This window comes from Gambusia affinis, linkage group LG12 (assembly GCF_019740435.1).
Source record: "Gambusia affinis linkage group LG12, SWU_Gaff_1.0, whole genome shotgun sequence".
Taxonomy (NCBI): Eukaryota; Metazoa; Chordata; class Actinopteri; order Cyprinodontiformes; family Poeciliidae; genus Gambusia; species Gambusia affinis.
Window position 1 is genome coordinate 8,694,086 of NC_057879.1, and position 23,939 is coordinate 8,718,024.

The 23,939-nt window shown below is 39.4% G+C and overlaps 1 protein-coding gene across 6 annotated transcripts in view; it reads right to left on the bottom strand.

Moving 5' to 3' along the window:
• astn1 (astrotactin 1) overlaps window positions 1-23,939 on the bottom strand; it is a 342,774-nt gene continuing 318,835 nt past the window's right edge. For all 6 annotated transcript variants that reach the window (XM_044133570.1, XM_044133572.1, XM_044133571.1 and 3 more), the window contains 3 exons: window positions 20,005-20,105; window positions 13,714-13,897; window positions 1-3,018 (listed from right to left, as the gene is read on the bottom strand). In XM_044133570.1, the coding sequence (XP_043989505.1) occupies window positions 2,781-3,018; window positions 13,714-13,897; window positions 20,005-20,105 (523 nt within the window). In that variant the 3' untranslated portion in view covers window positions 1-2,780. The remainder of the gene's footprint in view (window positions 3,019-13,713; window positions 13,898-20,004; window positions 20,106-23,939) is intronic.

A 23,939-nucleotide genomic window follows, 5' to 3' on the forward strand; every position in this document is an offset into this window, starting at 1 on the left:
CATTTTTCAAGGGTTACTTTATTTGAATGAAACATTTGGGCAGCAGTCTGAGCACTGAGATCAGAACTGCAACAACAATTAGCAACACAGGTCTCAATACTGTCACAGAAAGCTGACAGTTAAACAGGAGCAGGAATATCTGTGGAGCACAAATTAAAGATTTGATAGACAAACCATTAGTGCTGTGAAAAAACGTCATTGGAAAGTGTTGTGTGGCCTCTTTTGCGTAAAGTAGCAAAGGACAACATGAAAATTCAGAGTTTTTTATGGGACACATATAAACAGAATTTCATGCAGATCAGAAACATTTTCGAAGATTAAAACTGATTTCTGATGTTTTTTTGTCTTTTTTTTTTAATGATCCTTAATTTCACCCCAAAGTGCTCCAAAAGTCAGTGTTCCCAAATTCCAATCATATCACTCACAGGGACAAACTCAGTGCATCAATCTTGCAAAAACTACAATACACAACTTATATGTAGGTTCATTAAGATATCGACTAAAGCACACATCAATGCCGTGAAATATCACAAGGAGTATATTGTATATACAGGAGTAAAGGATTAAATCGTGATGTAATTATGTATTATTATCTATACAAAAATCTACAGGCATTTATTTTAGTATTCACACGTTAGATTTGTAAAAAAAAAAAAAAAAATTTTCTGACATCAATCATCGACATGGCCCTCAGACGTATTATTAAAATTACAAACGAAGTCAAAGAAAAGCACAAATTGTTTCAAGCACAAAATGAGATCCTTTCCAGAACAAATCATTACAGTTAAATGACAAACAAACAAATGTTTTAAATATTAAGACACTGTTGTTTCGCAGCTTCAGTGTAGATTTACTGCCGGTTAAAATTGATGTTGTTTGAACATTAAAAGGATTAAGAAACTTTTCTTTTTTTTAAAAGTTATTACTGAAGTAAGTCAACGCGGCTTGGGTTTGAGTTATTTCAAACAAATAGTTTACAACGGTAAATAAGTATCAACACTACATTCAGGTTATATATATATTGTTGCTAAAACTTCATGACAATGTTATGTACAGTGTAAACCTTTTTGTTTAATCTCTAAAATAGCTCCACACTTCTTCCATGTACTTTCTTTAACTGTCTACCAGCATAGTTCAATACAGCGGCCCACCAAAGAAAGAAAATTCTGCCCAGCGACCAATCAGGACAGTATCAGATATACTGATGCACCTCAGTGGATTAAGCCGTCATTAAAATGCCTAATTATGCACCTATTACACAAATGTGAAGATATTCTAAGTATTTATTTCCAATCATTTTGATTAGTTTCATAGTTTGAAGTAGTATTTAACTTTTACAAAAGCTGCATATACATGAGAGTGATTGACAGTGCTAAGACCCTCCTCCTCCTGGCTCTGATTGGTTGTTGCTGACCGAATGGTGTATTTCTGCAGATAGCAGTACAACCACAGATTACCTGTCTTATACAGTCACAACATAGTGACAGTTTTAACAAACACATACAAAGCACATTTTTCATAAAAGTTACATGCTGCAGCTTTAAAGCTAATGAAATCTGAAGATGGGAAAATCAAACTTTTATTTCATTTTTAAAAAATGGAATATTATGTCTTACATAATAACGGGGAAAGAGTTTTCCCCGTTATTATGGCAATAAAATAAAAGTTATTTTATTGACTTGACAATAACCCAGCAAAAAGCTGCTGGGCACAGCAACAAATCAGGACAGTATCAGACATACTGATACATACAAGAGGCCATATTATTGGAGCAATGAGTGGATGAAAAAAATATGCCGATTAAAAGTGAAGAAATCAGCGGGGATAACAACAAGTGGATGAAGAAGCGATGCCAAGCAGAAGCAGAAAGATGATGGGACAATTTAAAGACACCAACTAGAGCAACCTGGACCTCCTCAACAGAGCCAAAGGCAGACTGCCTCCATATCACACCTGACCAACTATTGAATGCATTCACTGTACGGTACATGGACATACATTTTTACATTTCGCTTTTAACACTCTCGATTTTTACTGCTCGAGTGTCATTTTCAAATCAGCTAAACAAACAAATTTGGGAATTTTATCAGCTGTAAGCTATAATCATCAAAATGAACATGGAATTAATTTGTCTCAATTTTCAAATTGAAATACTGAAATAAAGAAACTTTTTGATGATGTCCTAATGTATTAAGATGCATATGTACAATACTCTATATTGACCTCTCAAGTGTGATAACTCTAAGAAAAATTAACTTGTCTGTTTTGCAGATAAAAGGAATGCCACGATGTAATATAAATAAAAGTGGTATTATTTATCTCATTATTTGGTAGGTGCTAGCCAACAGCAACACTTTAATTTGGGTCAAGTTAGAGAATTATTGTTGATGAAAACTGTTGTCTTAAGAGGATTTAATATAAACCACATATAACAGTGTAAATCTATCTAAGTTCAAACTTGTAGAGGCCACTGTTGCTATTCCTTAATTTTAATCATAATAAGATTTTTTTTCATTTTAACTCTTCATTATAATAAAGAAGTAAAGTTTACAGACTGACCAAAAGCTCAGGGACTGGCAGCTGCTACAGAGCAGTGCTAATAACAGCTAACATTATTAGCACTTTGTTTCTGAGTATCATTAAAGGTAAACTGAGCAGATTTCATTTCAAATAATGGGCAGCACTTCGAAATAAGACGTGAATCTCAGCCGCCTTGCCATCTGTATGTAAAATCTGTGTTTTCTCGGGAAACTGAGCTGATCCCTTAGAAGCTCAAACCTCTAGAGCTCCTTGGGCTCTCCGTAGTCGTTGTACATGACAGTGAGTGTCTGTTCGTCACAGGCCTTGTGTACGTCCTGGCCCATCTCGGACCAGTTGAGGCCAAAGGCTTTGGTGTCGGTGTAACGGCAGGACAGGAACTTGAGGGACATCCGGCGAAGGCCGATCTTAGGCTCCTGCAGGAGGCCCTTACACCACAGAGAGAGTTCGTCCAGCTGGGAGAGGATGAGGCCCGCCTTCCTGTTGGGGCCAAACAACATGGAGGCTTTAAAAGCACGTATGATTAAATACATGGAGATGATGCACGACTGTCTAAAAATACTCAAGAGTACCGGCAAACGATTTAATCATTTTGTCCAACACAAGCTTTCCGATTAGCTCTAAAAGCGATTTCCTTCAAACAGCCCGTTGTATTCAGCACTTTAAACTTTTGGCATCGTGACTAACGCAGGTTGTGTAGAAACATCCAAGCAAAATCTTCAAAAAGCAGCCAGGAAATTTCGGATTGAGCATAAATGCGTCTTCCAAATGGATACTGACCTGAATCACAGCACCAGGTTAGTTACAAAGCGGCTTAATGAGAACAAAGTCAATGTTTTTTGAAAGGCCTAAGTCTAAGTGTCATGGAAAATTAGTGATCAGACTTTGAGCAGGTTTGTAGGCAACAACCAAGTTGACTTACAAAACTGTGGAAAGACAAAAATTGCTTCAAACAAGTTCTGGTTTATAAAAGGAAATGTACATTTCTGAGATTGAAAAAACAAATTCTAAAACCAATCTTATTTTTGTTTATTCTGGCCTTCAGCTAATGGAATAAATGTAAATTTGAGGGTACATGCCTTTTTATACAATGTAAGTACCTGATTTTATCTGTATAAGCAATTTTGACTTTTTAAGCTAAATTACTGAAATAAACTTTATGATCTTCTACAGCATTGTGATAAAGCAGTAGAGTTTAATTAGATCTATGACTGGCTGTACCCTGGGAACCCCCCACACATTATTACTAACCCGTTGGAAACACCAGATTGGTTTTTATTTTCTCTTTCTAGCCAAATGGCAAAGACAAACACAAAACAAGTCAAACTGTCCCGGCAGGATATGGTGCCATAATTTGAATATGACAAACAGATACCACCATTGTCAAATTGTGAATTAAAAAGTTAATAGCGGTTTCATAAAAAGACAAATTGCTGAATTTTTGCTAGTGGTAAAGACATTAGTAAGCGACTGGGAAAATAAAATAAAAAAACAAACAAAAAAATAACCAACATTCTGATTTCATGTGCTGCCAAGCTGCCGACAGGCTGAAACTCAGGTTGGTTCATTAAGACAGTTCATCCATCATACTGCGTCCCTGAAGCTGGTTTATAAAGACATGGCTGTCTTTGTAAAACCTGAGACTAGCGTGTCCACCGCTGCTTCCTCCCTGACGCCGCTCACTGGGCAAGCTGTACAGTCGGGGACGCTTTCCAACTTCCACCCTACGCTCATACCGGCGGGCTCAAGTTCTGAGTCGCTGTAACTGCAGCTAAATAGTGGAAAATGACTGAAAAGCTGAATTTCTAATGGCAAGCGAAGAGCTGGCCGTGTGAAACCAAACGGCTCTAATGCCGAGGGGACTCTATGAAATGCTTGAAATTGTCGTTTGGCCAAACCAGGCCAGCTGTAAAATCATCTCCTGTGGAAACATGATACACAGAGTTCACATAAAGACATCTCACAAGACTCCGGGCGCAATAAATAACCGTCAGACCTGATGCAGTCTTTTTTGGCCCGCATGGCGAACTCTTGTCAGGTGTTTGTCTAAGGTCAGGAAATGGCAGCGAGAGGAGATTTCATTCATTCCATGCACAGTTTCTTCTTTTTGTACAGCCAAATGGCTAACTCCACATTGCAACATTTCCACTCTGTCAAGCCACAAGTCTGCGGGACGCGCCAGAGCCACCAGACGTGCAACACATCAAGGGACTGAGCAACGCATGCAACTCGCAGTGTGAAGATATGCACTGAAGTCACCTACAGCGCTTTGGAAAATAAAAACACATTCTCTCCTCTTAAGTGTTTTCACTTTTTCTCACATTACCACCAAAACTTAGTATGTCGTGACTACTTAGAAAAAGGAAAACGAAACATGGTTTATTCAGATATTTTTAACTGAAAATAAAAGAAGGATGGCATGCTGTGTGAAATTTCTTTTGTTCATTCTTCTCGGCTACATATCGCATCATCAGTTAGATCAGATCACGAGTCCATGAATGTTTTAAGTGACGGCACAGATTCTGAAACGTACTTCCTTCTGGCCTTTGACCAGGCAGTTCAATGGCATTAATAGTCTTTGACCTAAGTCATTCCATTGCAGCCGCAACTTAAAAGACGACACCTTGTTGCTTTTAATAGATGTTCTTCTCTTTTTGCTGAAGAAAATCTCCACACAGCACCATATTGACAAAAAAAATCTTCTCCAAAACCTTTGACCGAAATGGAAGTTTAGACGTTCATCTACAATTCTCTCCTTTTTTTTGACAAGAGGTTGACCTGCAGTCTAAAGGGAAGATGGAACATATTCTGAAGCAAGCCTCTTATTTCTTTTTTTTTTTTTTAGAGCAAACACAGCTGATTTATTGAAGACATCTTTCAGAAAATGAGCAGGAGCGAAATCTGAAGGGCGATTTGTTGGCTGTAGCTTTTCATCGACCTCTATGAGGGAGGAAAAGGACACTGGCTCAAGCTGGTCAAGACCAGCGATGCTTTTGCGAAGAGCAAAACCTGAATTGGTGGAAACAGGAACAAGCGAGTTTGGTCTGAGCGAGGAAAAATTGCGTCAATGACAAAAAAAAAAAAAAATCTTTACAGTGAAAGGGTGACGGTTTCCTTTCGAGCTTTAAAAGCTAAACAGAACCTGAGGCTGGTGGATGTTATCAGAGACTAGAGAAGACATGAACTCCATTTTAGCAGCCTTAACAACTCTCTGATATGTAGAAAGGTATCAATGGTGGATTTCTTTAGATATGAAGCTCAACTTTTTTCCCACTTTTCGTCAACCAGCCGACGGTTGCGACGCAGGACACAGATGGAGTCATTCAACCAGGGTTCTGAGTGTGTTTGGATCTGAAAGGCGTAACGGAGTCCCAAATACTAGCACACAGCAAACTGAAAGGAGATGAAAACTCCTGGGCATTATAATCTCTAATGCTATCCACTGTGAGACACGGCTGGAAGACGATGAACACAAACGTTCAGACGAACGTGCGGTCACATCAGTTCAAAACGAGCGCTTGGTACTACTGTGTCCGCTTGCTGCTAATGTTCAAATGTCCGTGCAGTAATACGTGAGACATGTTCTGGTTTGGATGAAAGCCTGATCTGGATCTGAACTCTGTTGTGGAATAAAAGCAGACATCAGAAGTGAGTGAGGAAAGATGGCTTTTATTTGTAACCGATGTCTGCCAGTCACTGTGGCAAGCTAATATCCGCTTGTCAAGCTCACACTTGCACGATAACCCGCAAATTTTTTTAAAACATTTTTTTCCCCCCTCACTTTTGGATTTTGCTGAGGACTGCATGGTGGCGTGTTGGGTAACAGTGTTAAAAAAGCCAAAAACAACACAAAAAAAAACTGTGTAGATCTCAGCTGGGGACTTTCTTTGAGGACCACAAGGCCGTTTCTACAGGTACTAAAGCTTCCTCTAACAGCACAAAACCACAAGTAGTGACTGAATCTGAGCTGGATTTGTGTGAACAGCTGTTTGCCTCGGTATCTCTGTGTTGACCTGGTGCTCTATCCACACGGTCAACTGTCTCTCCCACATTGACTCCCGGGTGTAGTCTTCACTTCAGTTATTAAAACCTCACAATGTGTTATCGCTGCAAAAAAAGAAGTGCAACCTTTCCATCACTGTTTCAGTCACACAGGTAGCTTCGATCAAACCTGCCAAGTTTCATTGTATCTCTTAGCAAACTCTACAATTCATATTTGATCCAGTGAGTCACTTGAAGTAACAACTACAGATTATATTATGCTTTCGTAGCTGATTTTGCAGAGTAAACAACTTTAAGTGTTGAAGTTTAACGATGTTTAGATACATCTTTAGCTTTAGATGTGCTTTATGTCTCGGCAGATACAGAAGTTGACGATGCCGTCCGGTTAGACGGAGAAAGGCGCCCACGTTCAAACTGTAGTTTGTATCATTTTCCCTTTTTATGATCCCAATACTATACCACAGATTTCAGCGGTCTGAGGAAACTGAGATAATTATTTGCTTTAAATGAAAAAAAAAAAAAAAAAAAAAAAAATTGTGGTTTGTTATGCTTTCATTTGTCAGGAAATCACAGAAACACTCAAAAATAGCAACGGTTGTCATCATAAATCCTTGTGCATGTATAGAAGTGGAAAATATTTGTCTGGCTGATAAAGCACGGGCCTAAAAAAAAAAAAAAAAAAAACTTAACCAGGCCTAAAATTTCATGCAATTTTGACTCCAGAAAATAACAGAGTAGGGATCTGTCGTCTGTACAAACATATCACGAATCTCCCGTTCCACCACATCCTAAAGATGCTCGATTGCGTAACGGTGGAGGTCGTCGGAGAACAAGCAACTCATTGTCGCGTTCAAGAAACCCGCCGGCAATCATGTCAGCTGTGTGACATGCTGCATTAATCTTCTGGAAGTAGCTGTCAGACTTACGAGCTGCTGCCATGAGATCGGTTCATTTATCATTTCTGTTAACAACCGATTGGACAAATGCAATAAAGTCGACGACGAGCGCGTTTCATGGATGCTGGACCTCCTGTCTGGATGCAGAACTGGTGGAGTAACCTCAACAGTACGCCTCGATATGAACGATGAGATATTTTTATTAGGCGGTCGAGTATATAAATAATGCTACATTCTTGTCGACTCTTTCGTATCGTAGAAACCAATCAATCACAGCTGAACTAACAGCTAGGAGGCACTTGCACGTTGACTTTGTGGGCGTTTCTGTCCTTCATTTGGCTTTAAAAAGTCTAAAGGCAAAGCGAACCGCTGTGATTATGATTGGGATTTTTTTGAAACCTCTTCCAACCACAACAACATTTATTAACGCAGGTTTAGCTGATTAGAGAGATTGTAAACCAACAACAGAAAGAAAATAAGCAATTTCAATTTATCAAGGCCAGAGAGTCCGACCAAGGACACGGACTGAGCTGAAACAACCAGGGCTGAGGATTTTCTTTCAGCCCTCCCAAAAACATCTCGTCTAAGTCAACAGCCAACTATAAAATGATACATGCTCCCTTGGCGATGACAAGCGCTGGCCCTCGGAGGAGCTTCAGAGACGCTTTGGTTTGGGTTAAAAACATCATGCAATGTTTGTCTGGAAAAAAAAAAAAGAAGCAGCAAAATCATCCTGTGCAAAATGCCAACCAGTCTCGTCAGTAAGATTTGATTAGATTTTTCTTTTGGCATATCTAAATATCTGAAACAACAATGGAACAGCCCACATTTTTTTATTCCTTTGTAAATAATGCTCAGTTTGTTTATAGCAATGTACATTGAGTCAGTCTGTGCTAAATCTCTGCTATCTATATTTGGACTTGCTGATGCAAAATCTGTTTTCCTTATCATTGTTCCTGACAGGAAACTTAGGATTTCTTTGAATAACACTTGAGCGGACGCTGGAAGTCGAAACTTATCCCTTGTGCATGAGGTTGTATTCCTGTTTAGTCTCTGTAGTACGTCAAATATTTGCTGGTTGAAAGAAGTGGTAACTTAAGAACTAAGCAAAACGAAGAAGCTAAGAAGATCTTTAGGAAAACGTCCACTAATAATTAACAAAATGCGACATTTTTAAATGTCAGATTCAACGTAACAATGATGACAAACCAGGATGAAAATTAATTACAAATATTTGCATTCTGTACATATGTCCAGTACATCATGATTCACATCCTACTGAACTCAAACAATAAGCCTACATGCACTTAGGGAAGCTGTTGCTTTACTCACATGTCTTTATCATTATTGAGTGCAAATGTGTTTAAGACAACAGCCAATATTGTCATAATCTCATTTGGCAAAATACTCCACTGACTCAGGACAACAAAAGAGAAGGCAGTCTTATTAACTAAGCTGACTATTTATCCTTCTTCCCTCCAAGTATGTAACTCTGCTTTGGTCAGTGCAGGGTTTTATGTCCGGCGTACTTTGACCGCCAGGCGGTTTCAAGAAATACAAACTACTGTAAGTGCAAAGTTACGACAAGTTAAGCTTGTTATTAGTGCAGGCCTCATCTTCCTTTATATGGACAGCAATCAAATAAGGTTTTTGAGGTCAGCTGGAGTTGAAACATATTTTTCAAGTACCGGTAGTAATCCAAGTTTCTGGACTTATTATAATTATTATAATTTGGCTGTCTGGTTGCTCCTTTTGTACCTGTGTAACGTCCCTCTTCTCTATGGCTTCATAAAATCTTCTGTTTTTTCATATCATTTTTTTTAATACCTGCTGCTACATTGTTTATTCACTTTTCACTGAATCCACTTGACTTGTTTGAAATTTATCATACGTGGTGAGGTTTGCTTTTGCGAAAGATGCTGAAAGGCTTTTAAAAAAAATTTTTTATGATGACTGATAACAGAGTGTCATCAATCTCCTCCCATATGTGTCTACAGTCAAACCGTGAGGTTTTTTTTTCCCCCTGTCTTCTTGGCAATCATACTTGGTGTTTGAGCTTTCAGTTTATTCCTCTTTCCCCTGTATACAGACATGACCTAAAAATGAATAAGCAATGAGTCTACTGAGGAAAAAGAAGCTATTTTGTCTTAGGCTTCTCATCCTTTCCAGGTAAAAATGGTTGCCACGCTATCACTAAGGAGCTTTGCTGGGGAAAATGATGATGGGGTGTCGAAAGAATTTCTGAGGATTTACATCAGTTTGCCTCTCTTAGCAATTGCTGTAAACAAGCTCAAGATAAGATAAAATAAAATGCTAACTGCCTCAGTGATATTTCTAAGAATCTGCACCTTTATTTTCCACCTTATATTTTACTTTCCGCACACATTTCTTTCTAAAAAAAAAAAAAAGACTAAAGGAAATAAACAGATTATTAGAGCTTACGGCAAAAAAACAAAAAACAAAAAACTTTTGGAAATCAGATACATTTCTGTTTCCAAACAGGTCAGAGCTGTAGGATGACCTTTTAGATGGATTTGGACCATATCCATCTAAAAGAAATCTTGACACGGCTTCATCAATGGTTAGGAAATTGATGTGTGTTTCGTATTGTAAATAAGTGTTTCTAATTTAGGAATCTAGGTCTTTCGATGTTTGCAGCAAGATGTTGTGCATCTTTTATAACCTTGCTGTGGCGAACGTAATCTCTTCTGCCATCATCTGTTCGGAGAGCGGCATCAGAACCAAGGGCACAAAACGGCTAAACAACCCATTACAGAAGATTGATTCTGCTGTGGAGCCGCAGGAAATTAGTGTGCAAAGAAGGAACCTTCATAAAAATTAAGAAAATTATGGACAACCCTGAGCATCTTCAGAGTGTCTGATCAGAGGCTTTTTCAGAACCGCTGTAATACAGACCACTATAGGAGACCCTTCCACAGCCATCACCATTTACAATACCTCTTTGAAGTGGCTTGGACAACGTGAGTTTAATATAGGATCAATAAAGTTGTTTTTATTTTTTATTATTATTATTATTTGAATGTCTGAATTGAATTCACATTGCTACACTTCCAGAGTTCAAGGTGATCTCAGGATTTCTTCTTTTCACAATGTGGCGCGCATCAGTTGCGGATGCTTTAGAAGCCAGAAACATTGCATGACTAATAAATTTGCTAAAAATGCTCTTGGCAGCATTTTTGGTCCTGACTCGAGTCCAAACATTTATCTGCTGCATTTGTTTTTCACAGCAGTGAAATAATGTCAGTCATTAAGAGACTGACACCGTGGGGTGCTTGTACGCAGTGAAACTGTGAGGCCATTAACCTCTCATCTGGCCTGCCTGCTTGTTAAAAAATAACCATGTGTAGCATTAAGTCGTTTCTCCCAGCAAATAGGGAAAGTCTAAAGCACATTTGATGACTTGGCCGAGCTGAAACATGTTTATGCTTCCTTAGTTTGTTGTCAGGCCTTACCTTGAATGCACTCCACCGGGGTGTTTGTATTAACATTAATCACTGCTCCCTTTAACCAAATTGTGGGGTTGTTAATCTAAGTGCATTTTAATGGAACACTTCAGAGGAAACTCCCTCTGCTACATTAACCTTTTCCAACATGGTTCCTATTAAAAAAACAAGCTTTCATTTTAGAGTGAGGGAACCCACAGAAGCAGAGAGAAACAAAGAATTAGGGGAGCTTTCGCTAATCAGATTCACCTGCCAAAGTCTGTTTATTAGTGGATTTTATGTCCAACACATGACTCTGTTTAGGAAGCATAACGCGGCGCTTTCACGTTCGCAGTGTTTGTTTGTGCTTTACGACCGAGACGCTCTGAGGCTTGTCCTGGCTGGATGTTGCTTCAGTAAAAAAAAAAACAACAAAAAAAAAACAACAAAAAAGCGGTGATGTCACACAATCTGTTTTTTCCAGCCCGTTTGACAGAACGTCCTCCTTAAATGTCAATTTACACAGACGGCGGTCATGAAGACGCAGAGACATCTGCACAGTGTCGAGAATCAAAACAAAGAGTCGGACACAGCACGGCTTAGAATGAGCTGATGTAATGGAGATCTGACCGTCGGTGGGGTATGTTTGTAATAACGCTGGAACGAATTACAGCTTGGTTTGAAAAATGAAAGGGAAATGCTTCGGTTCAGATAGGATTACCTCTGTTTTTGTTCTGTTTGGATCTTGTTCTTGATTTTGAGGAAAAAAGAAAAAGAGCAAAGAAATCGGATTTTTGTTTGATACACACACTGGATCTCGTGCGAGCTGATATTTAGCATTATGACACTTCTTCAAGTCCCTGATGAGTGTTCAGACGCAACAAACAAAAACAAAGTTGTGTACAACCGGGTTCCAGTAACGCTTAAACTCATTCCTGCTGTTAGGATCAGTCTTTTCTCTGCATTTTATTGGGACTTTATGTGGTAGACCAACAGAGAGCAGCATACAGTTGTGTGGCAGAAGAAAAAGAATCATTGTCCGTTTCTTTTTTTTTCTTTTCTTTTTTCAAATCTGAAAAATGTGGCATGCATTGGTATCCAGCCCCTTATGGTCAAATGTCAAATCTTTTTCTGGCATTAGCAGGTTTTCCCTCCAATCATTGTCTCATCAGCTCAGCTTCCTTGGGGATGGTGTGTTCAGATATTAATTTCACATGTAAGTCAGAAAGTTCATTTTTGGTCTCATCTGTCAGAGCACCTTCTTGTGCACATGGCTTGCGTCAAACTACAAACAAGAATTTATTCTTGCCGGGACGAGGATGTCTTGATTAATTTGAGGTTGTATTTATATTGCTTAACAACGGGGTGAATTGTGAGAAATTAAACATTTGGGATATTGTTTTAAAACTTAAACCCTGCATTAGCCTCCCCACAACATTTATCCCTGGCTTGTCTTGTGTGTTGCTTGGTTTATATGATGCCATTTGTCCAGCAAGTTTCTCACTCCGTTTATGACTTGGGTGAGTTCAGGAAGCATCTGATTTTATTTATGGGCATCAGGCAATCGAGATTTGAGCACAAATCCATGCAAGACTTTTTTTTGTGGAAAAGAAAACTCTTTTAAACACCACAAGTAGTTCTTCTTCTACTATTTAGATTTGTCATAGGACATAAAATCTCAATATAATAAGTCAGTGATTCTAATGCGACACCATATTGTAACAATTCATTATTTAGGAGAACCTACTTCATGTATTAGCAGGACATGTCATCCAGATTACATTGGAAAACGCCCTTCAGCAGCAGAACGTTACACTTAAATTAACTTTACTGTGTGACCAAGAGGCCTGGTGTTGTGCTGACCTTCCACCCGAGTATCCAGAAGATATTCTACCTGAATTGTGAGTTAGCTCAGTTAGGATAATAAATTTAAATAAATACTTGTGGGAGGTAGAGTAGTTAGATCAGATCTGCCAATGGCAGATGTCAAATCTGAAGAAAGTTAATCAAAATCAATCAGTTGTTTGACTTCTGGAATCAAAGGATTCAGTGTTTAAGGTTTACACACTTCTAGGATTCAATGGCTCATTACATCGTTTAAGAATTAGTGGCACTGAAACCTCACTTCAGAGCAGTGCTTTCGCCAAACTGTGATCCAACACAGACGCTTGTCAAGTTGCCACATTTCTTGGCCAATCTCCTTGGCGAGTTATGCTGTGACTGTTCAAGGCATCGTTAGTGTCAACTGCACCACTCGGTGTGACAGTTTTGTTTGTGGGAGGGCAACTCATAGATGAAGAAACAAACAACAAAACAAAATAGATTTTTCAACTATAGTCTACGCATTAGTACAATGGCTCAGTCTTAAGGTATTTTTCAGAAGTCTGGATCAAGACAGATCCACACCACTTTGTATAGTTTATGTTCTACTCACATATCAGCGATCCAGTTGAAGTTGATGACCAATTTACTGGTAGGAATGCAGTATGTCTGATCTGTTTTGTGTCAGAGAAGTGGGCATTTAAGAAACGTAACATGGGGGCCCCTCAGTGGGCTGCCACCTTATTGTAGCGGAAAGGTTTGAGTGTCTTGATGATCCGAGAAGCTAAGCTGTCAGGGGCATGGATGGATGGATGGATGGATGGATGGATGGACGGACGGATGGAACAATAGGCTTAGTTTTTCAGTTACTTTTCCTATACATGTACAAGAGCTATCCAGCATGAAAAGAAACAAAACGAATGAATGGTTTACTTTAAAACCTCTTAAATTTTTGTACAGCAGGGAAATGAAGAGAATCATGATTGGGGGGGAAGGTAAGAAGAGAGCAGTACCTCGGTCCCAGCTCATCCTCACACCTCCAGGTGAATTCTCCAAAGCTCTCGTAGCGCTGGTTGTAGTGGTAAAGCACGCGGTGCAGCGTGGGAGCGCCCAGGTCCATGAGAGTGTTGTAGGCGGTCTGCTGCTCTTTCCCGCTTGTGTAGCCATTGAACAGATTGTAGATCTTGTCCGCAATTTCTAAAGGAACGCATACAATCTGAAGTCAAAACAAACTCTAACTTACTTTGTCATCAACATGTGGGATATCTAATCAAGACCTTAAACTGTCTGTATCAGATTCAAATGAATGAAATTAAATGATTTATTTTCCCCTAAACGTCAAATTGATGAGAGAATTTCTTAAATAGTTTACCTAAGCTAAGATTACAATACTTATAAACAATTATGGATATGCAAGACGAAGATGTCATGGTAATGTTAAAACACAATATTTCAATCAAACGGAGGCACACGTGTGGATGGGCTTCAAGGCAACCCCTCAAAACTCGCCGCTTCCTTATTTTCACGAGAAAAGCAAAAAAAAAATCAACCAACATGTCAAGAAGAGAGTCATGCTTGTCGCATTATCCCAAAGCTCTAACCTCAGACTCATCAGCAAATTGCAGGCAGAGCTGAAAAACTGTGCAAGCAAAGCCACCAACAGTGTGTTGAACCATTTGGTTTCAACTGTATAAAAGTATCTTTACATCATTAAAGATCACAGTATCTTTAATGATGCATCAGGGATGAGTCTCAGTATAGGCAGATGTCTATACTGAATAATGTACATAAAGAGTTATAGAGTTTGAACGTTTGAATGTTATTACTGCCGTAATGACGGCAGTAATAACATTGCCAGAGTTTCCCCCAGTGTATTATAAGCCTGGTGGGCCACCAGGACCTACTTGCGCCCCCACCAGGCTTAGCATTGCTTGTTTATTTATTTGAGGTTTTTTAAATATTTAAGAATTTTTAGTTAGTGTTTAGAAGACTAAACACTAACTAAAGTGTTAGTGTTTAGTTATCACTAACAGTGTAGACACAAAAGACTATCACTATTACTCCAATAACAAATAAGACATTATGTGTTATTGGAAAGTCCTTCCAATAACACATAATGAATTGCATTACAAGTCATGCAATATTTTAGACAGCAATCAGAGTCTTCAAGAAAACCCAAAGACAGGTGAAATCTTTACCGTTTTGGTGTTTTGAGCAACAGCCCTTCGAAATGCTGAAACATTCACATACTTGTCCTATTGTCACATCCTAATCTTTGTCTTTAATGTCATATGTCAACATATTTTCTGAACCATTGCAGACAACAGCAGGACATTTGCCACTGGCCTTGTCTTGCTGTTCTCAGCAATTTGTTTTTTCACAACAGAATCTACTATGCTTCTAATTAGTTTATTTTCCTTAAAACAGTAATGAGGGCATGTTTAGATACTTAAACACTGAAAATGGACCAAGATGAATAATACTCATCCCCCATTTTTCAGACTTTGACTGAAAACACCACATGTGGAAGGAAACTTGGTTTCTGATTACATAACTTTGATGTAAACTTTAAAGATTTAGTAATGTTTTGTTGTTCTGCTTTAAACAGTAAGCATTGTTAGTATCTCAATGGCCAAAGGAAAAAAAAAAAAAAGTTTAAGTTCTCAAATAGTGTTTATTCCAGTTTGTGCTCCCTGGAGTAGCAGAGATCATTGCGAACACCCACAATTATGTTTAGTTTTCAAAAGCCTGTCTGGATTTTGTTCCTGTATTTCATTAGCGTTGCTGTGAAGCTCTTTCCTTTTCTTACTCAAAGCCAACTTTTAGATCTTCAGATATGCAGCAGGCTATTTTAACGTGCAACTTCCACTAAGAACACCATTTGAAAAAGCATAAATCATTGTTCAAGTTGAAGTTGGAAAGGCTTTCTGCAACTCAGACAGATTTTTGAGCTTTTCATGGCCTGTCAGGCTAGCAACTTATTCCCTTTTCTGGATGGTAATAAAGTCACCCAGTACACTGGAAGTATTACATTTCACACCATTTATACTTCTCCAGGCATTAAAATTAACAGTGTAAGCCCAGTAGGATCACACTTCAATGATCAGCATTAATCAGCATTTTTGTAATAGCTGATGTTATTGCTGCAGAGGGTTGGCAAGGATTCCAGCTTAATTTCTGAGATGGGATGAATTTTTTTTTTATAGTCAATATCCTCAAGGAATTGTAGGATACGGTGACCATAAACAGTCCTGATCCAGAGAGGAAAAACTATCTGCCTGTGACTTTATGACTCACTCTATGAACTCACATGACATCTACTATGAACTCACATGACACTGAGAAATAGCTCCAAACAGGCAGGAATTAATTTATCTCATAACATAACTTTTGAGAACTATTTAGTGATCCATTTGGTCACTCTATTTTCATGCTCATTACAATAAAGGTTGAAGTGCCCTGCATAAGTGTTCATGCACCTTAAAGGTGACCGCTGCCCCGAGCATTGGGGGGCATTGCCCGTCCACAGAATCAGCTCACCCCCCCCCCCCCCCCAACCCCCCCGGACAGGAAGCCGTTTGAAGTGGCCAACACTCTGTCATTCCTATATCAATTAGATACAGTAGGGACTTCCACACTTCCCATATCATTGTCTTCTGTCACTTTTTTCAGCAGTTAAAACGGTTTAATCCGTTGTTAACAAGTCATAATCCGTTTTTCCGAGCAGCCTTCAAACGCAACATTAGCGCTAAGAAGCTCGCACCGGCTTTACACCTGTGCGGCAGCGAAGGAGACCTGCTGCTGCTGCTGTGCAGAGATACTCAGGTGTGTATTAGAATCATGGCAGCAAACCAGAAGGACGCAAAGAACTTTGCACAGTTTTTCCCCAAAACTAAACGACTGAGTTGAGTTATGCTGTTGGATGCAGGTTATGTTAGCTGAAGGATGACTAGCTAATACCAGTACAGCACCTTAAGCATGTTAGCAAGTAGCCTGCTGATTGGAGGCTCACCTGATGACTTTAGTGAGTGGGTGATGGGGGAAGTCTACTTTTTGCTGACCGCTTTAAGCTTGTATGATTTTTTTCCCCCCCATCTTTGATCACTGTTAAAACCTGCGGATCCGTTATTAATGCTGCTTTTGGACACGAATAACTGTTATCCACTGATGTTCTGCCTTGGATTTTGATGATATTGAGGAAAATAAAATCATCTTAACTGCAGCTTGGATTGAAGTTTTGATCAGCTGGAGCGTCAACAATGATTCCTCTATTCAGCTGATCGGCGACTTTGTTTGACAGTCGCTCATACTGGCGCCTTGCAAGAGCTGCCGCGGCACTTCCGGTGTCAGCTGCCTTAGGTGCCACGGGCTGCAGCGATCTGCTACTGGCAGATCGCTGCAGTAGCAGGGGTGCCACGGTCCAGCAGCATAGTGTGTCACGGTCCAGCAGCATAGTGTGTCACGGTCCAGCAGCCACGGTCCAGCAGCATAGTGTGCCAAATCAGCCAGTGGCCTGCCGCAACCTGGCCACGGGGTGCCACGGCCATCTACGGCTTAATAACGGCAACTTCTTGCTTCCTTGACGTATGCCACGGCTTTTGTGTCAGACTGAAAAATAATTATTTTATTTTGAACCAAAATAAAATAATTGCGTCACATTGAACATGAATGAATTTATTAAAAAAAAGAAAGAAAACATCGTTTTCTTTTGCGTTTTTGAAGTATTGCATTTCCTTTTAATTGTTGCATACCCTTGCAATAAGCTATTATGCCCTTGGTCTATTTTGGATACAGTCACAAATGTAAATTTAAAATGTCTAATTTAACTGTGAAAACGTGTTTATATATTCTTAACTCTGCGGTGCAAAACAAGCTGATTGAAAACCGTTTTATTTACTACGGAAGTGTATTGTACAAACATGACTGCATAAACATAATACTCATATTGTACGAACTTTTATGGATTCTGTGTTTTCCTTTATCTCTTTTATTTGCTTACACGCACACGCTGCAGCTTACGACCATGCTTGTGTGTGTCTGTCGCCAGCAGTGATGTCAGTAACGCGTTAATTTGTAATGCGTTACTGACGTCGGACCACTTTTTTCAGTAACGAGTAATCTAACGCGTTGCTATTTCAAATTCAGTAGTCAGACTACAGTTACTTATCAAAATCATTTTTGCATTACTGTGCGTTACTATCTTCTTTTGTTATTTAATCGTATTTCCTCTACGAGTCTTGTCGAGTGACCGACGTCTCTATGCGACAGAAATGTAAACAATGGAGGGAGATGCGCATTTTGTTGGTGGAAAAACTGGAACAATTTAGAATTTCTGTCCCCAAGTCCGAGTATTATAAGCGGCTTTGGGCTCTTTTTTTTTAAGTCGCTTGCAAATTTAATTAGTGGCGGGTTGCGCCTTTTTGGGCTCGTTTTTGAACGTGAAGTTGCTCATTTGGGCTTTGGAATAAGCAGAGACTCATAATAAATCCCAGAATTTGTCCGTCATTAAGGTAATCTTACTCAGTCTCTCCCTGTTCATCATTTCCCGGATGATCCGTCCCGCTGTGTCTTTGTTAATGTCAAGTTAATATATTACCTCTGAATGACGTTGAGCTTCGCGTTGCGCTCCAGAAAACTGCAAACATCGAGACCAATGTGAACAGCGCAATAAACGTGAAAATAGCCACGAATGAACGTGTCCGTAGTTGGCAATGATTATAATGGAAACTTAACGCGATTATGATTATTAATATTAAGATTAGTGTCAAAAATCCTTCTTGGAGTTTTCCAGACAACAGTGGACCACACAAATTACTCACGTTTTTTTATTTTTTGTACTGTTTTTTCTACAATCTCCTCTTCAGTTCAGCCTTATCAGTGGAGACACATTGTTGATGTTACCATTATAAAATAGCTTACAATTAAGTACAAGTACAAAGCTCAATGTGATTTTCACAGGAGGCAGAGCGTTGTTGTTAGCAGCTGCTGAAAGTAACTAAAAAGTTACTTTTAGTGTAACTTAGTTACTTTCCAAATCAAGTAGTCAGTAATCTAACTAAGTTACTTTTTCAAGGAGTAATCAGTAGTCCGATTAAAGTTACTTTTTCAAAGTAACTATGCCATCACTGGTCGCCAGTCATTCGTAAACAGACTGAAACTGATTAGACTACTCTTTGCGGAGAAAAGCTAAACTCGCGCTATGATCTGCTTCACTTGAATCCTAAGGTTTGCTAAGTGCGGCCCAGCGCTGGATGGTGAGTGTAACTCTGTGTCTGTTCCATTTGTACGACATGCATGGCTTGTAACATTTCATAATTTTCGTCGTTAAAAAAACAAACAGTTTTTACATTTAACCAAATCTAATCGGTTAAGTGTAAAAATGGTTTCCAATTTGAAACTGCATTATGAAAGCAAGCACAAGCATTTTGAACAACAAAAATAATTGCACTAAGATCGTCTTACCAAGCTGCGAGAGGGATTCGTGATACGTCCATGATACAACAAAAAGCAACAGAGTGCTCCTCAGAGCCACATGAAATGTAAAAAAAAAAAAAAGTCCATGGCTGAGCTCTTGATGTTTTTGTTGACCAAAGAATTCTGTGGCGAGATTGATTATTTTTGTTACACATATAGACTTTCGACTCATCCATAAAATTCTTTAAGATGTCCATTGGAGCCTCTCTGGTTTATATCAAAGCATATTCTGATGTTACAATGACTCAATCAAAGGCCAGAACATTGTTAAGATTTGAAAACTGATTAATCTAAATTGTCTGAGCTAGATTTATTTTTCATAGTTAAAAAAAAAAAAATGTTTTCTTAGGTGTGCAATGCTGGTAAATTTATGCCCCAAATATCTTTTGCATCTTTACTTGCAGTAAATCTTGATATTTTACTGCATTACCTTTAGCAAACTGTTCTGTGTTCTGTGAAGTATTGACTCAGGTGGGATTGAAGACAAATATATATCACACTGCCTGAGATTTAGATTGTAAAAGCTGTGAAAGCCATAAAGTTCTGTCCTTCTGTTTTACAACCTACGTTTTGCTTCATCATGTAAAATTAAGATAAGGTAAATTAAATTTTGTCGTTTTGAGTCAAAATGTGAAAAAGCCCCAATGGTGCGAATACTTTTACAAGGCACTGGATATTCTGAATAAACAATATGTTACACAGACCCTAACTTTGACACACTGTTAAAAAAAAAAAAAAAAAAAAAAATGCTTAATTGCACAATTATTCACGTGACAAACAAAATTAATCTCAGCGAGCTGGTTGTGAACCCATTCGGCCTCATTTCTCACCCTGCGCTTTGACATCATCCACAGTCGGACATGGAGTCTTGATGGTGACCTCACTTGGACTGGAACGCCGTCCTGTGTTGTCTACAGCCCACAGGCGGAACCTGAAGACATACAAACAAACAAAATAGGTTCACGGAGAAACGGGAGTACTCGTGCAATCAGCTGTTTTGCTTTAGGGGCTTTTGAACGTTTCCTACAGCGCAAACTCTGTCTTACGGGATTTACAGTGTAGAGTTCTCTTGCTCTTTTCAGTTTATTCTGCTAACAACAACATCATAGTTTCTTGGGGTTCACTGACAGACAGTGCCAGCTGGTAATCTAATAAGAGCCACAGTTTGAGGATAGCAGCCTGCAGCTTGCTCTTTCACTGGAGCGCCCTCACAGTAGCGTTTCCTGATTGAATATCGCCACCTTGTGGTAACAACATAACTTGCACAGTAGAAGACTGAAAACAAAAAAAACCCCACATATTTCTTTTTTTTAATTTTACTGATTAAATATCCGCCCAACGAAGACAGAGGATCTTCTCCTGAAGCTTTCAGCTTTCATAAAAGCATTGCGCATATTTCTCTTCACGTCATCATTTTGTCGAACCAGGCACCACATGGTTTCAAGCTTTTTTCAGGTTCCGTTTATATAAGAAATACAAAGAGTATGCAGCAGCCTGAGAGGGATAAGAGTAATAGTCTTGGAGAGATGAATGAGCTGTCAGCCAGGATAAAAAGAGCAGGATACTTGCGGATGTTGAAAATAAAATCGCATGTGTAGCGGCTAATTCAGCCCATATACATCCAAACTGTGTGCTCTGCCTGTTGGCCTCTTGCCCCTTTCCTTCGAATTACTTTACATGTTCAAAATGTTTTTCTCCGTGTTTCACCTTTATGCCTTTTTTTTTTCTCCCCCGTTTTCTTTCGTAACCCCAAAGTTTGATTTAAGGTCTTTTGGCGAAACTTCTTACCCCCTTTTTGTATTCCCCAGTGTGTCTTGCTCCCCTTTGCTGCAGTGTGTGTGGCTTCTTTTCTGGGAAGGATTGCGTGAGATAAGTGTGAACATGCTATAGAGAGAATCTAAGACTGAAAACAAAATCACAGCATCACATGTTAAAGCTTTTTTTTTTTACTCTGCTGACAAACATACGTAGGAAGAATAACGAGCCATTTGGGAAAGAAAAAAAAGCAGTTTTCAGAATTTTTTCCTCAAGCTCCCCTTTCTTGTACTTTTATTATCTTGTTAAATAGTTAAAAACCAAAAATAAAGTCAATGCTAACATATCTTAGCATTGGCTTAGCAATGCTAAGATACATCGCAATTAATGTAACATTTCAGATGCAAATCTTCATTTATTACACAGTGGAATGCGCTGAGAACAAAACAACATAAAAATAACAAATATAAATCTGAATTGTTATTCCAATAATGACCTGGATTTAGAATTGTACTCAAAAGTGGAAAAAAATCACATCACTGACTGATTCAGCATCAATGGAAATTCCTCAAGACAAGTCAGAATGGGGCTCACACAGGAGTGTGTGTGGCCTTTATGACTTCCCTACAATAACTGGACACGGTCCTGATGAGGGAATGGACAAAGTGGAGTTATTGGATGGAGGAAAACATTAGGTCCCAGATGTACTCTATTGAGTTCATGTCTGGGGGAATGAGCAGGCCAGCCTACAGCATCAATGCCTTCATCATGCAGGACCTGGTGACACACTTCAGCCAAATGAAACCCAGGATTGTCCTGCAGCAGAAGGAATCCACGGCTCACTCCACTACATTATGGGTCTCACAAAAAGATCTGAGGATCTCATCCCGGTACCTAATGTCAGTCAGGGTATCTCTGGCTAGAAGGAGGCCATGGGGGATTCCAAAGAAAAGCCTCCCCACAACATTACTGACCCACCGCCAAACCAGTCATGCTGAAGGATGTTGCAGGCAGCATAACGTTCTCCACGGCGTCTCCAGACTGTCACGTCTGTCACATGAGCTCAGTGTGAACCTGCTCTCGTCCGTGAAGAGAAAGAACCACCGGTGGTGAATTGGCCAATCTTGGGGTTCTCTGACAAATGCCAGTCGTTCGGCACAGCGTTGGCTTGTAAGCACAGGCCCCGCTCATTGACGTAGGGCCGTCGCGCCACCCTCGTGGAGTCTGTTTCTGACTATTTGAGCAGAAACGCACACATTAGTGGCCTGCTGGAGGTCATATTGCAGGGCTCTGGCAGTGCTCCCCCTGTTCCTCCTTGGACAAAGAAAGAAGCGGTGGTCCTGCTGGGTTGTTCCCTTCCTACTGCGGCCTCTACATCTCCTGGTATACTGGTCTGTCTGCTGTTGTCTCCGTGCTCCGGACCCTATGTTGACTGACACAGCAAACCTTGTTACAACTTGCAATGATGTGTAATGTTGGATGAGCTCCACTGCCTGAGCAACGTTTGTGGGTTGTAGACTTTGTCTCATGCCATTTCAAGGTCAGAGAGTACTGGTAACATGCAACAGTGAACAAGAGCAAGAGGTCAGCCAGGAATGATGAGGGCAGAGAAATGGTCTGGGTTCATCACCTGAAATGCATGTTTGAGGAATCCTTTGATTTTCCCTAGAGGCCATTCAGGGCCTCCTATTTCCAAAAAAACCCCTCTTTCTCAGTGCATTGCTTCTAAGAAACAACATATTGGAGAAGCATTGTTGTGCCAGAAAGAGCAGGAGCTTCTTAATAAGACAGAGGTCCAATTTCACAGAGTCAGATTGCAGAGAAACATAACAAAGCAGTCAAAGTGCTGCAATTAATGAGCCAGCATTTTTGAATCTCATAACTTCTTCACATACAAATGGTACTTTTTCTGCAACCTTTAGTGAGTCATCATCTCTACAGTCAATGTACAGGCTGATCTACAGAGGGCATTAAAGAAGCTACTTTCAGCTAGAGTGGTGACACACATGCTTTTTCTGGAAAGTTACATGAAAGACGTTGGATGTTTCCTAGAAAAGATGTGCCATAACTTAGCACTTTTTTATTAAGAAACCTCTAGATATTCAGTGGTGCTATATTGACATGGAGCCTCCTCTGCAACTGTTGACACCACTGATAAAGATGTGTTAAAAATGAGACAAATATGCCTTGTAAAGCAGATTCATCATCTCACTCAAATTTCACCTCCTATCTAATCAAATGTTTTTATTTTTTAGAAATAGAACAACTCAGTTTATTTTGTCACCCACACAATAACCACCATGAGATGGAAGGGGATAAAAAGGTACAAAGATCACTGCAGTCAAGAGGGCCAACATTAGGTCACCAAGTCTGCACCACAACCTTTAAATTGTATCTGCATCTACATGTCGTGTAAAAACTGTTTCTGTCCTAACATTACAAACGTGAACATGAAACAAATATGGAAGTGCATCTCATGCTTATTTTTGAGCATGAGGAAGAAAATGTGATGATGTGGTTCTGTTTCTCCTCTGAATTGGACAACTTAAGCATCAATAATTCTTTGAAATGTTACATTAATATCTACTGAGCTAATCAAACCCTGGGAAAACTTAACGGGGCAATGAAGAAAACATAGTGATCAAGTCAAGGCAAAGATGGTTTATCAGATATAAATTCAATATTTCTTCCCTGGTTACTTCAGTCCCTAGATCTAGATTTAATAAAGAAACCCTGTAGGATAAACTATAGAGATGGAAGTATAAAAGCAGATGCAGGACTCATGGTGCTCTAGAAAGATTGCGGAAGCAAGAATGGTCAATAAATTGCCTCTCTCAAAACTCGTAAAACGTTATGGAAGACCAAGCAATGTCTTATTGGCTTAAAGAGGATGCTAATAATTGTGGAACCAGTGAATTTTAGAGGAAAATGTTTTAAATGTTAGACTTTTTCCCTGTGTTTCATGTGTTCCAGTGCCAACATAGCTGACTCAATTGGCTGAATTACCTTC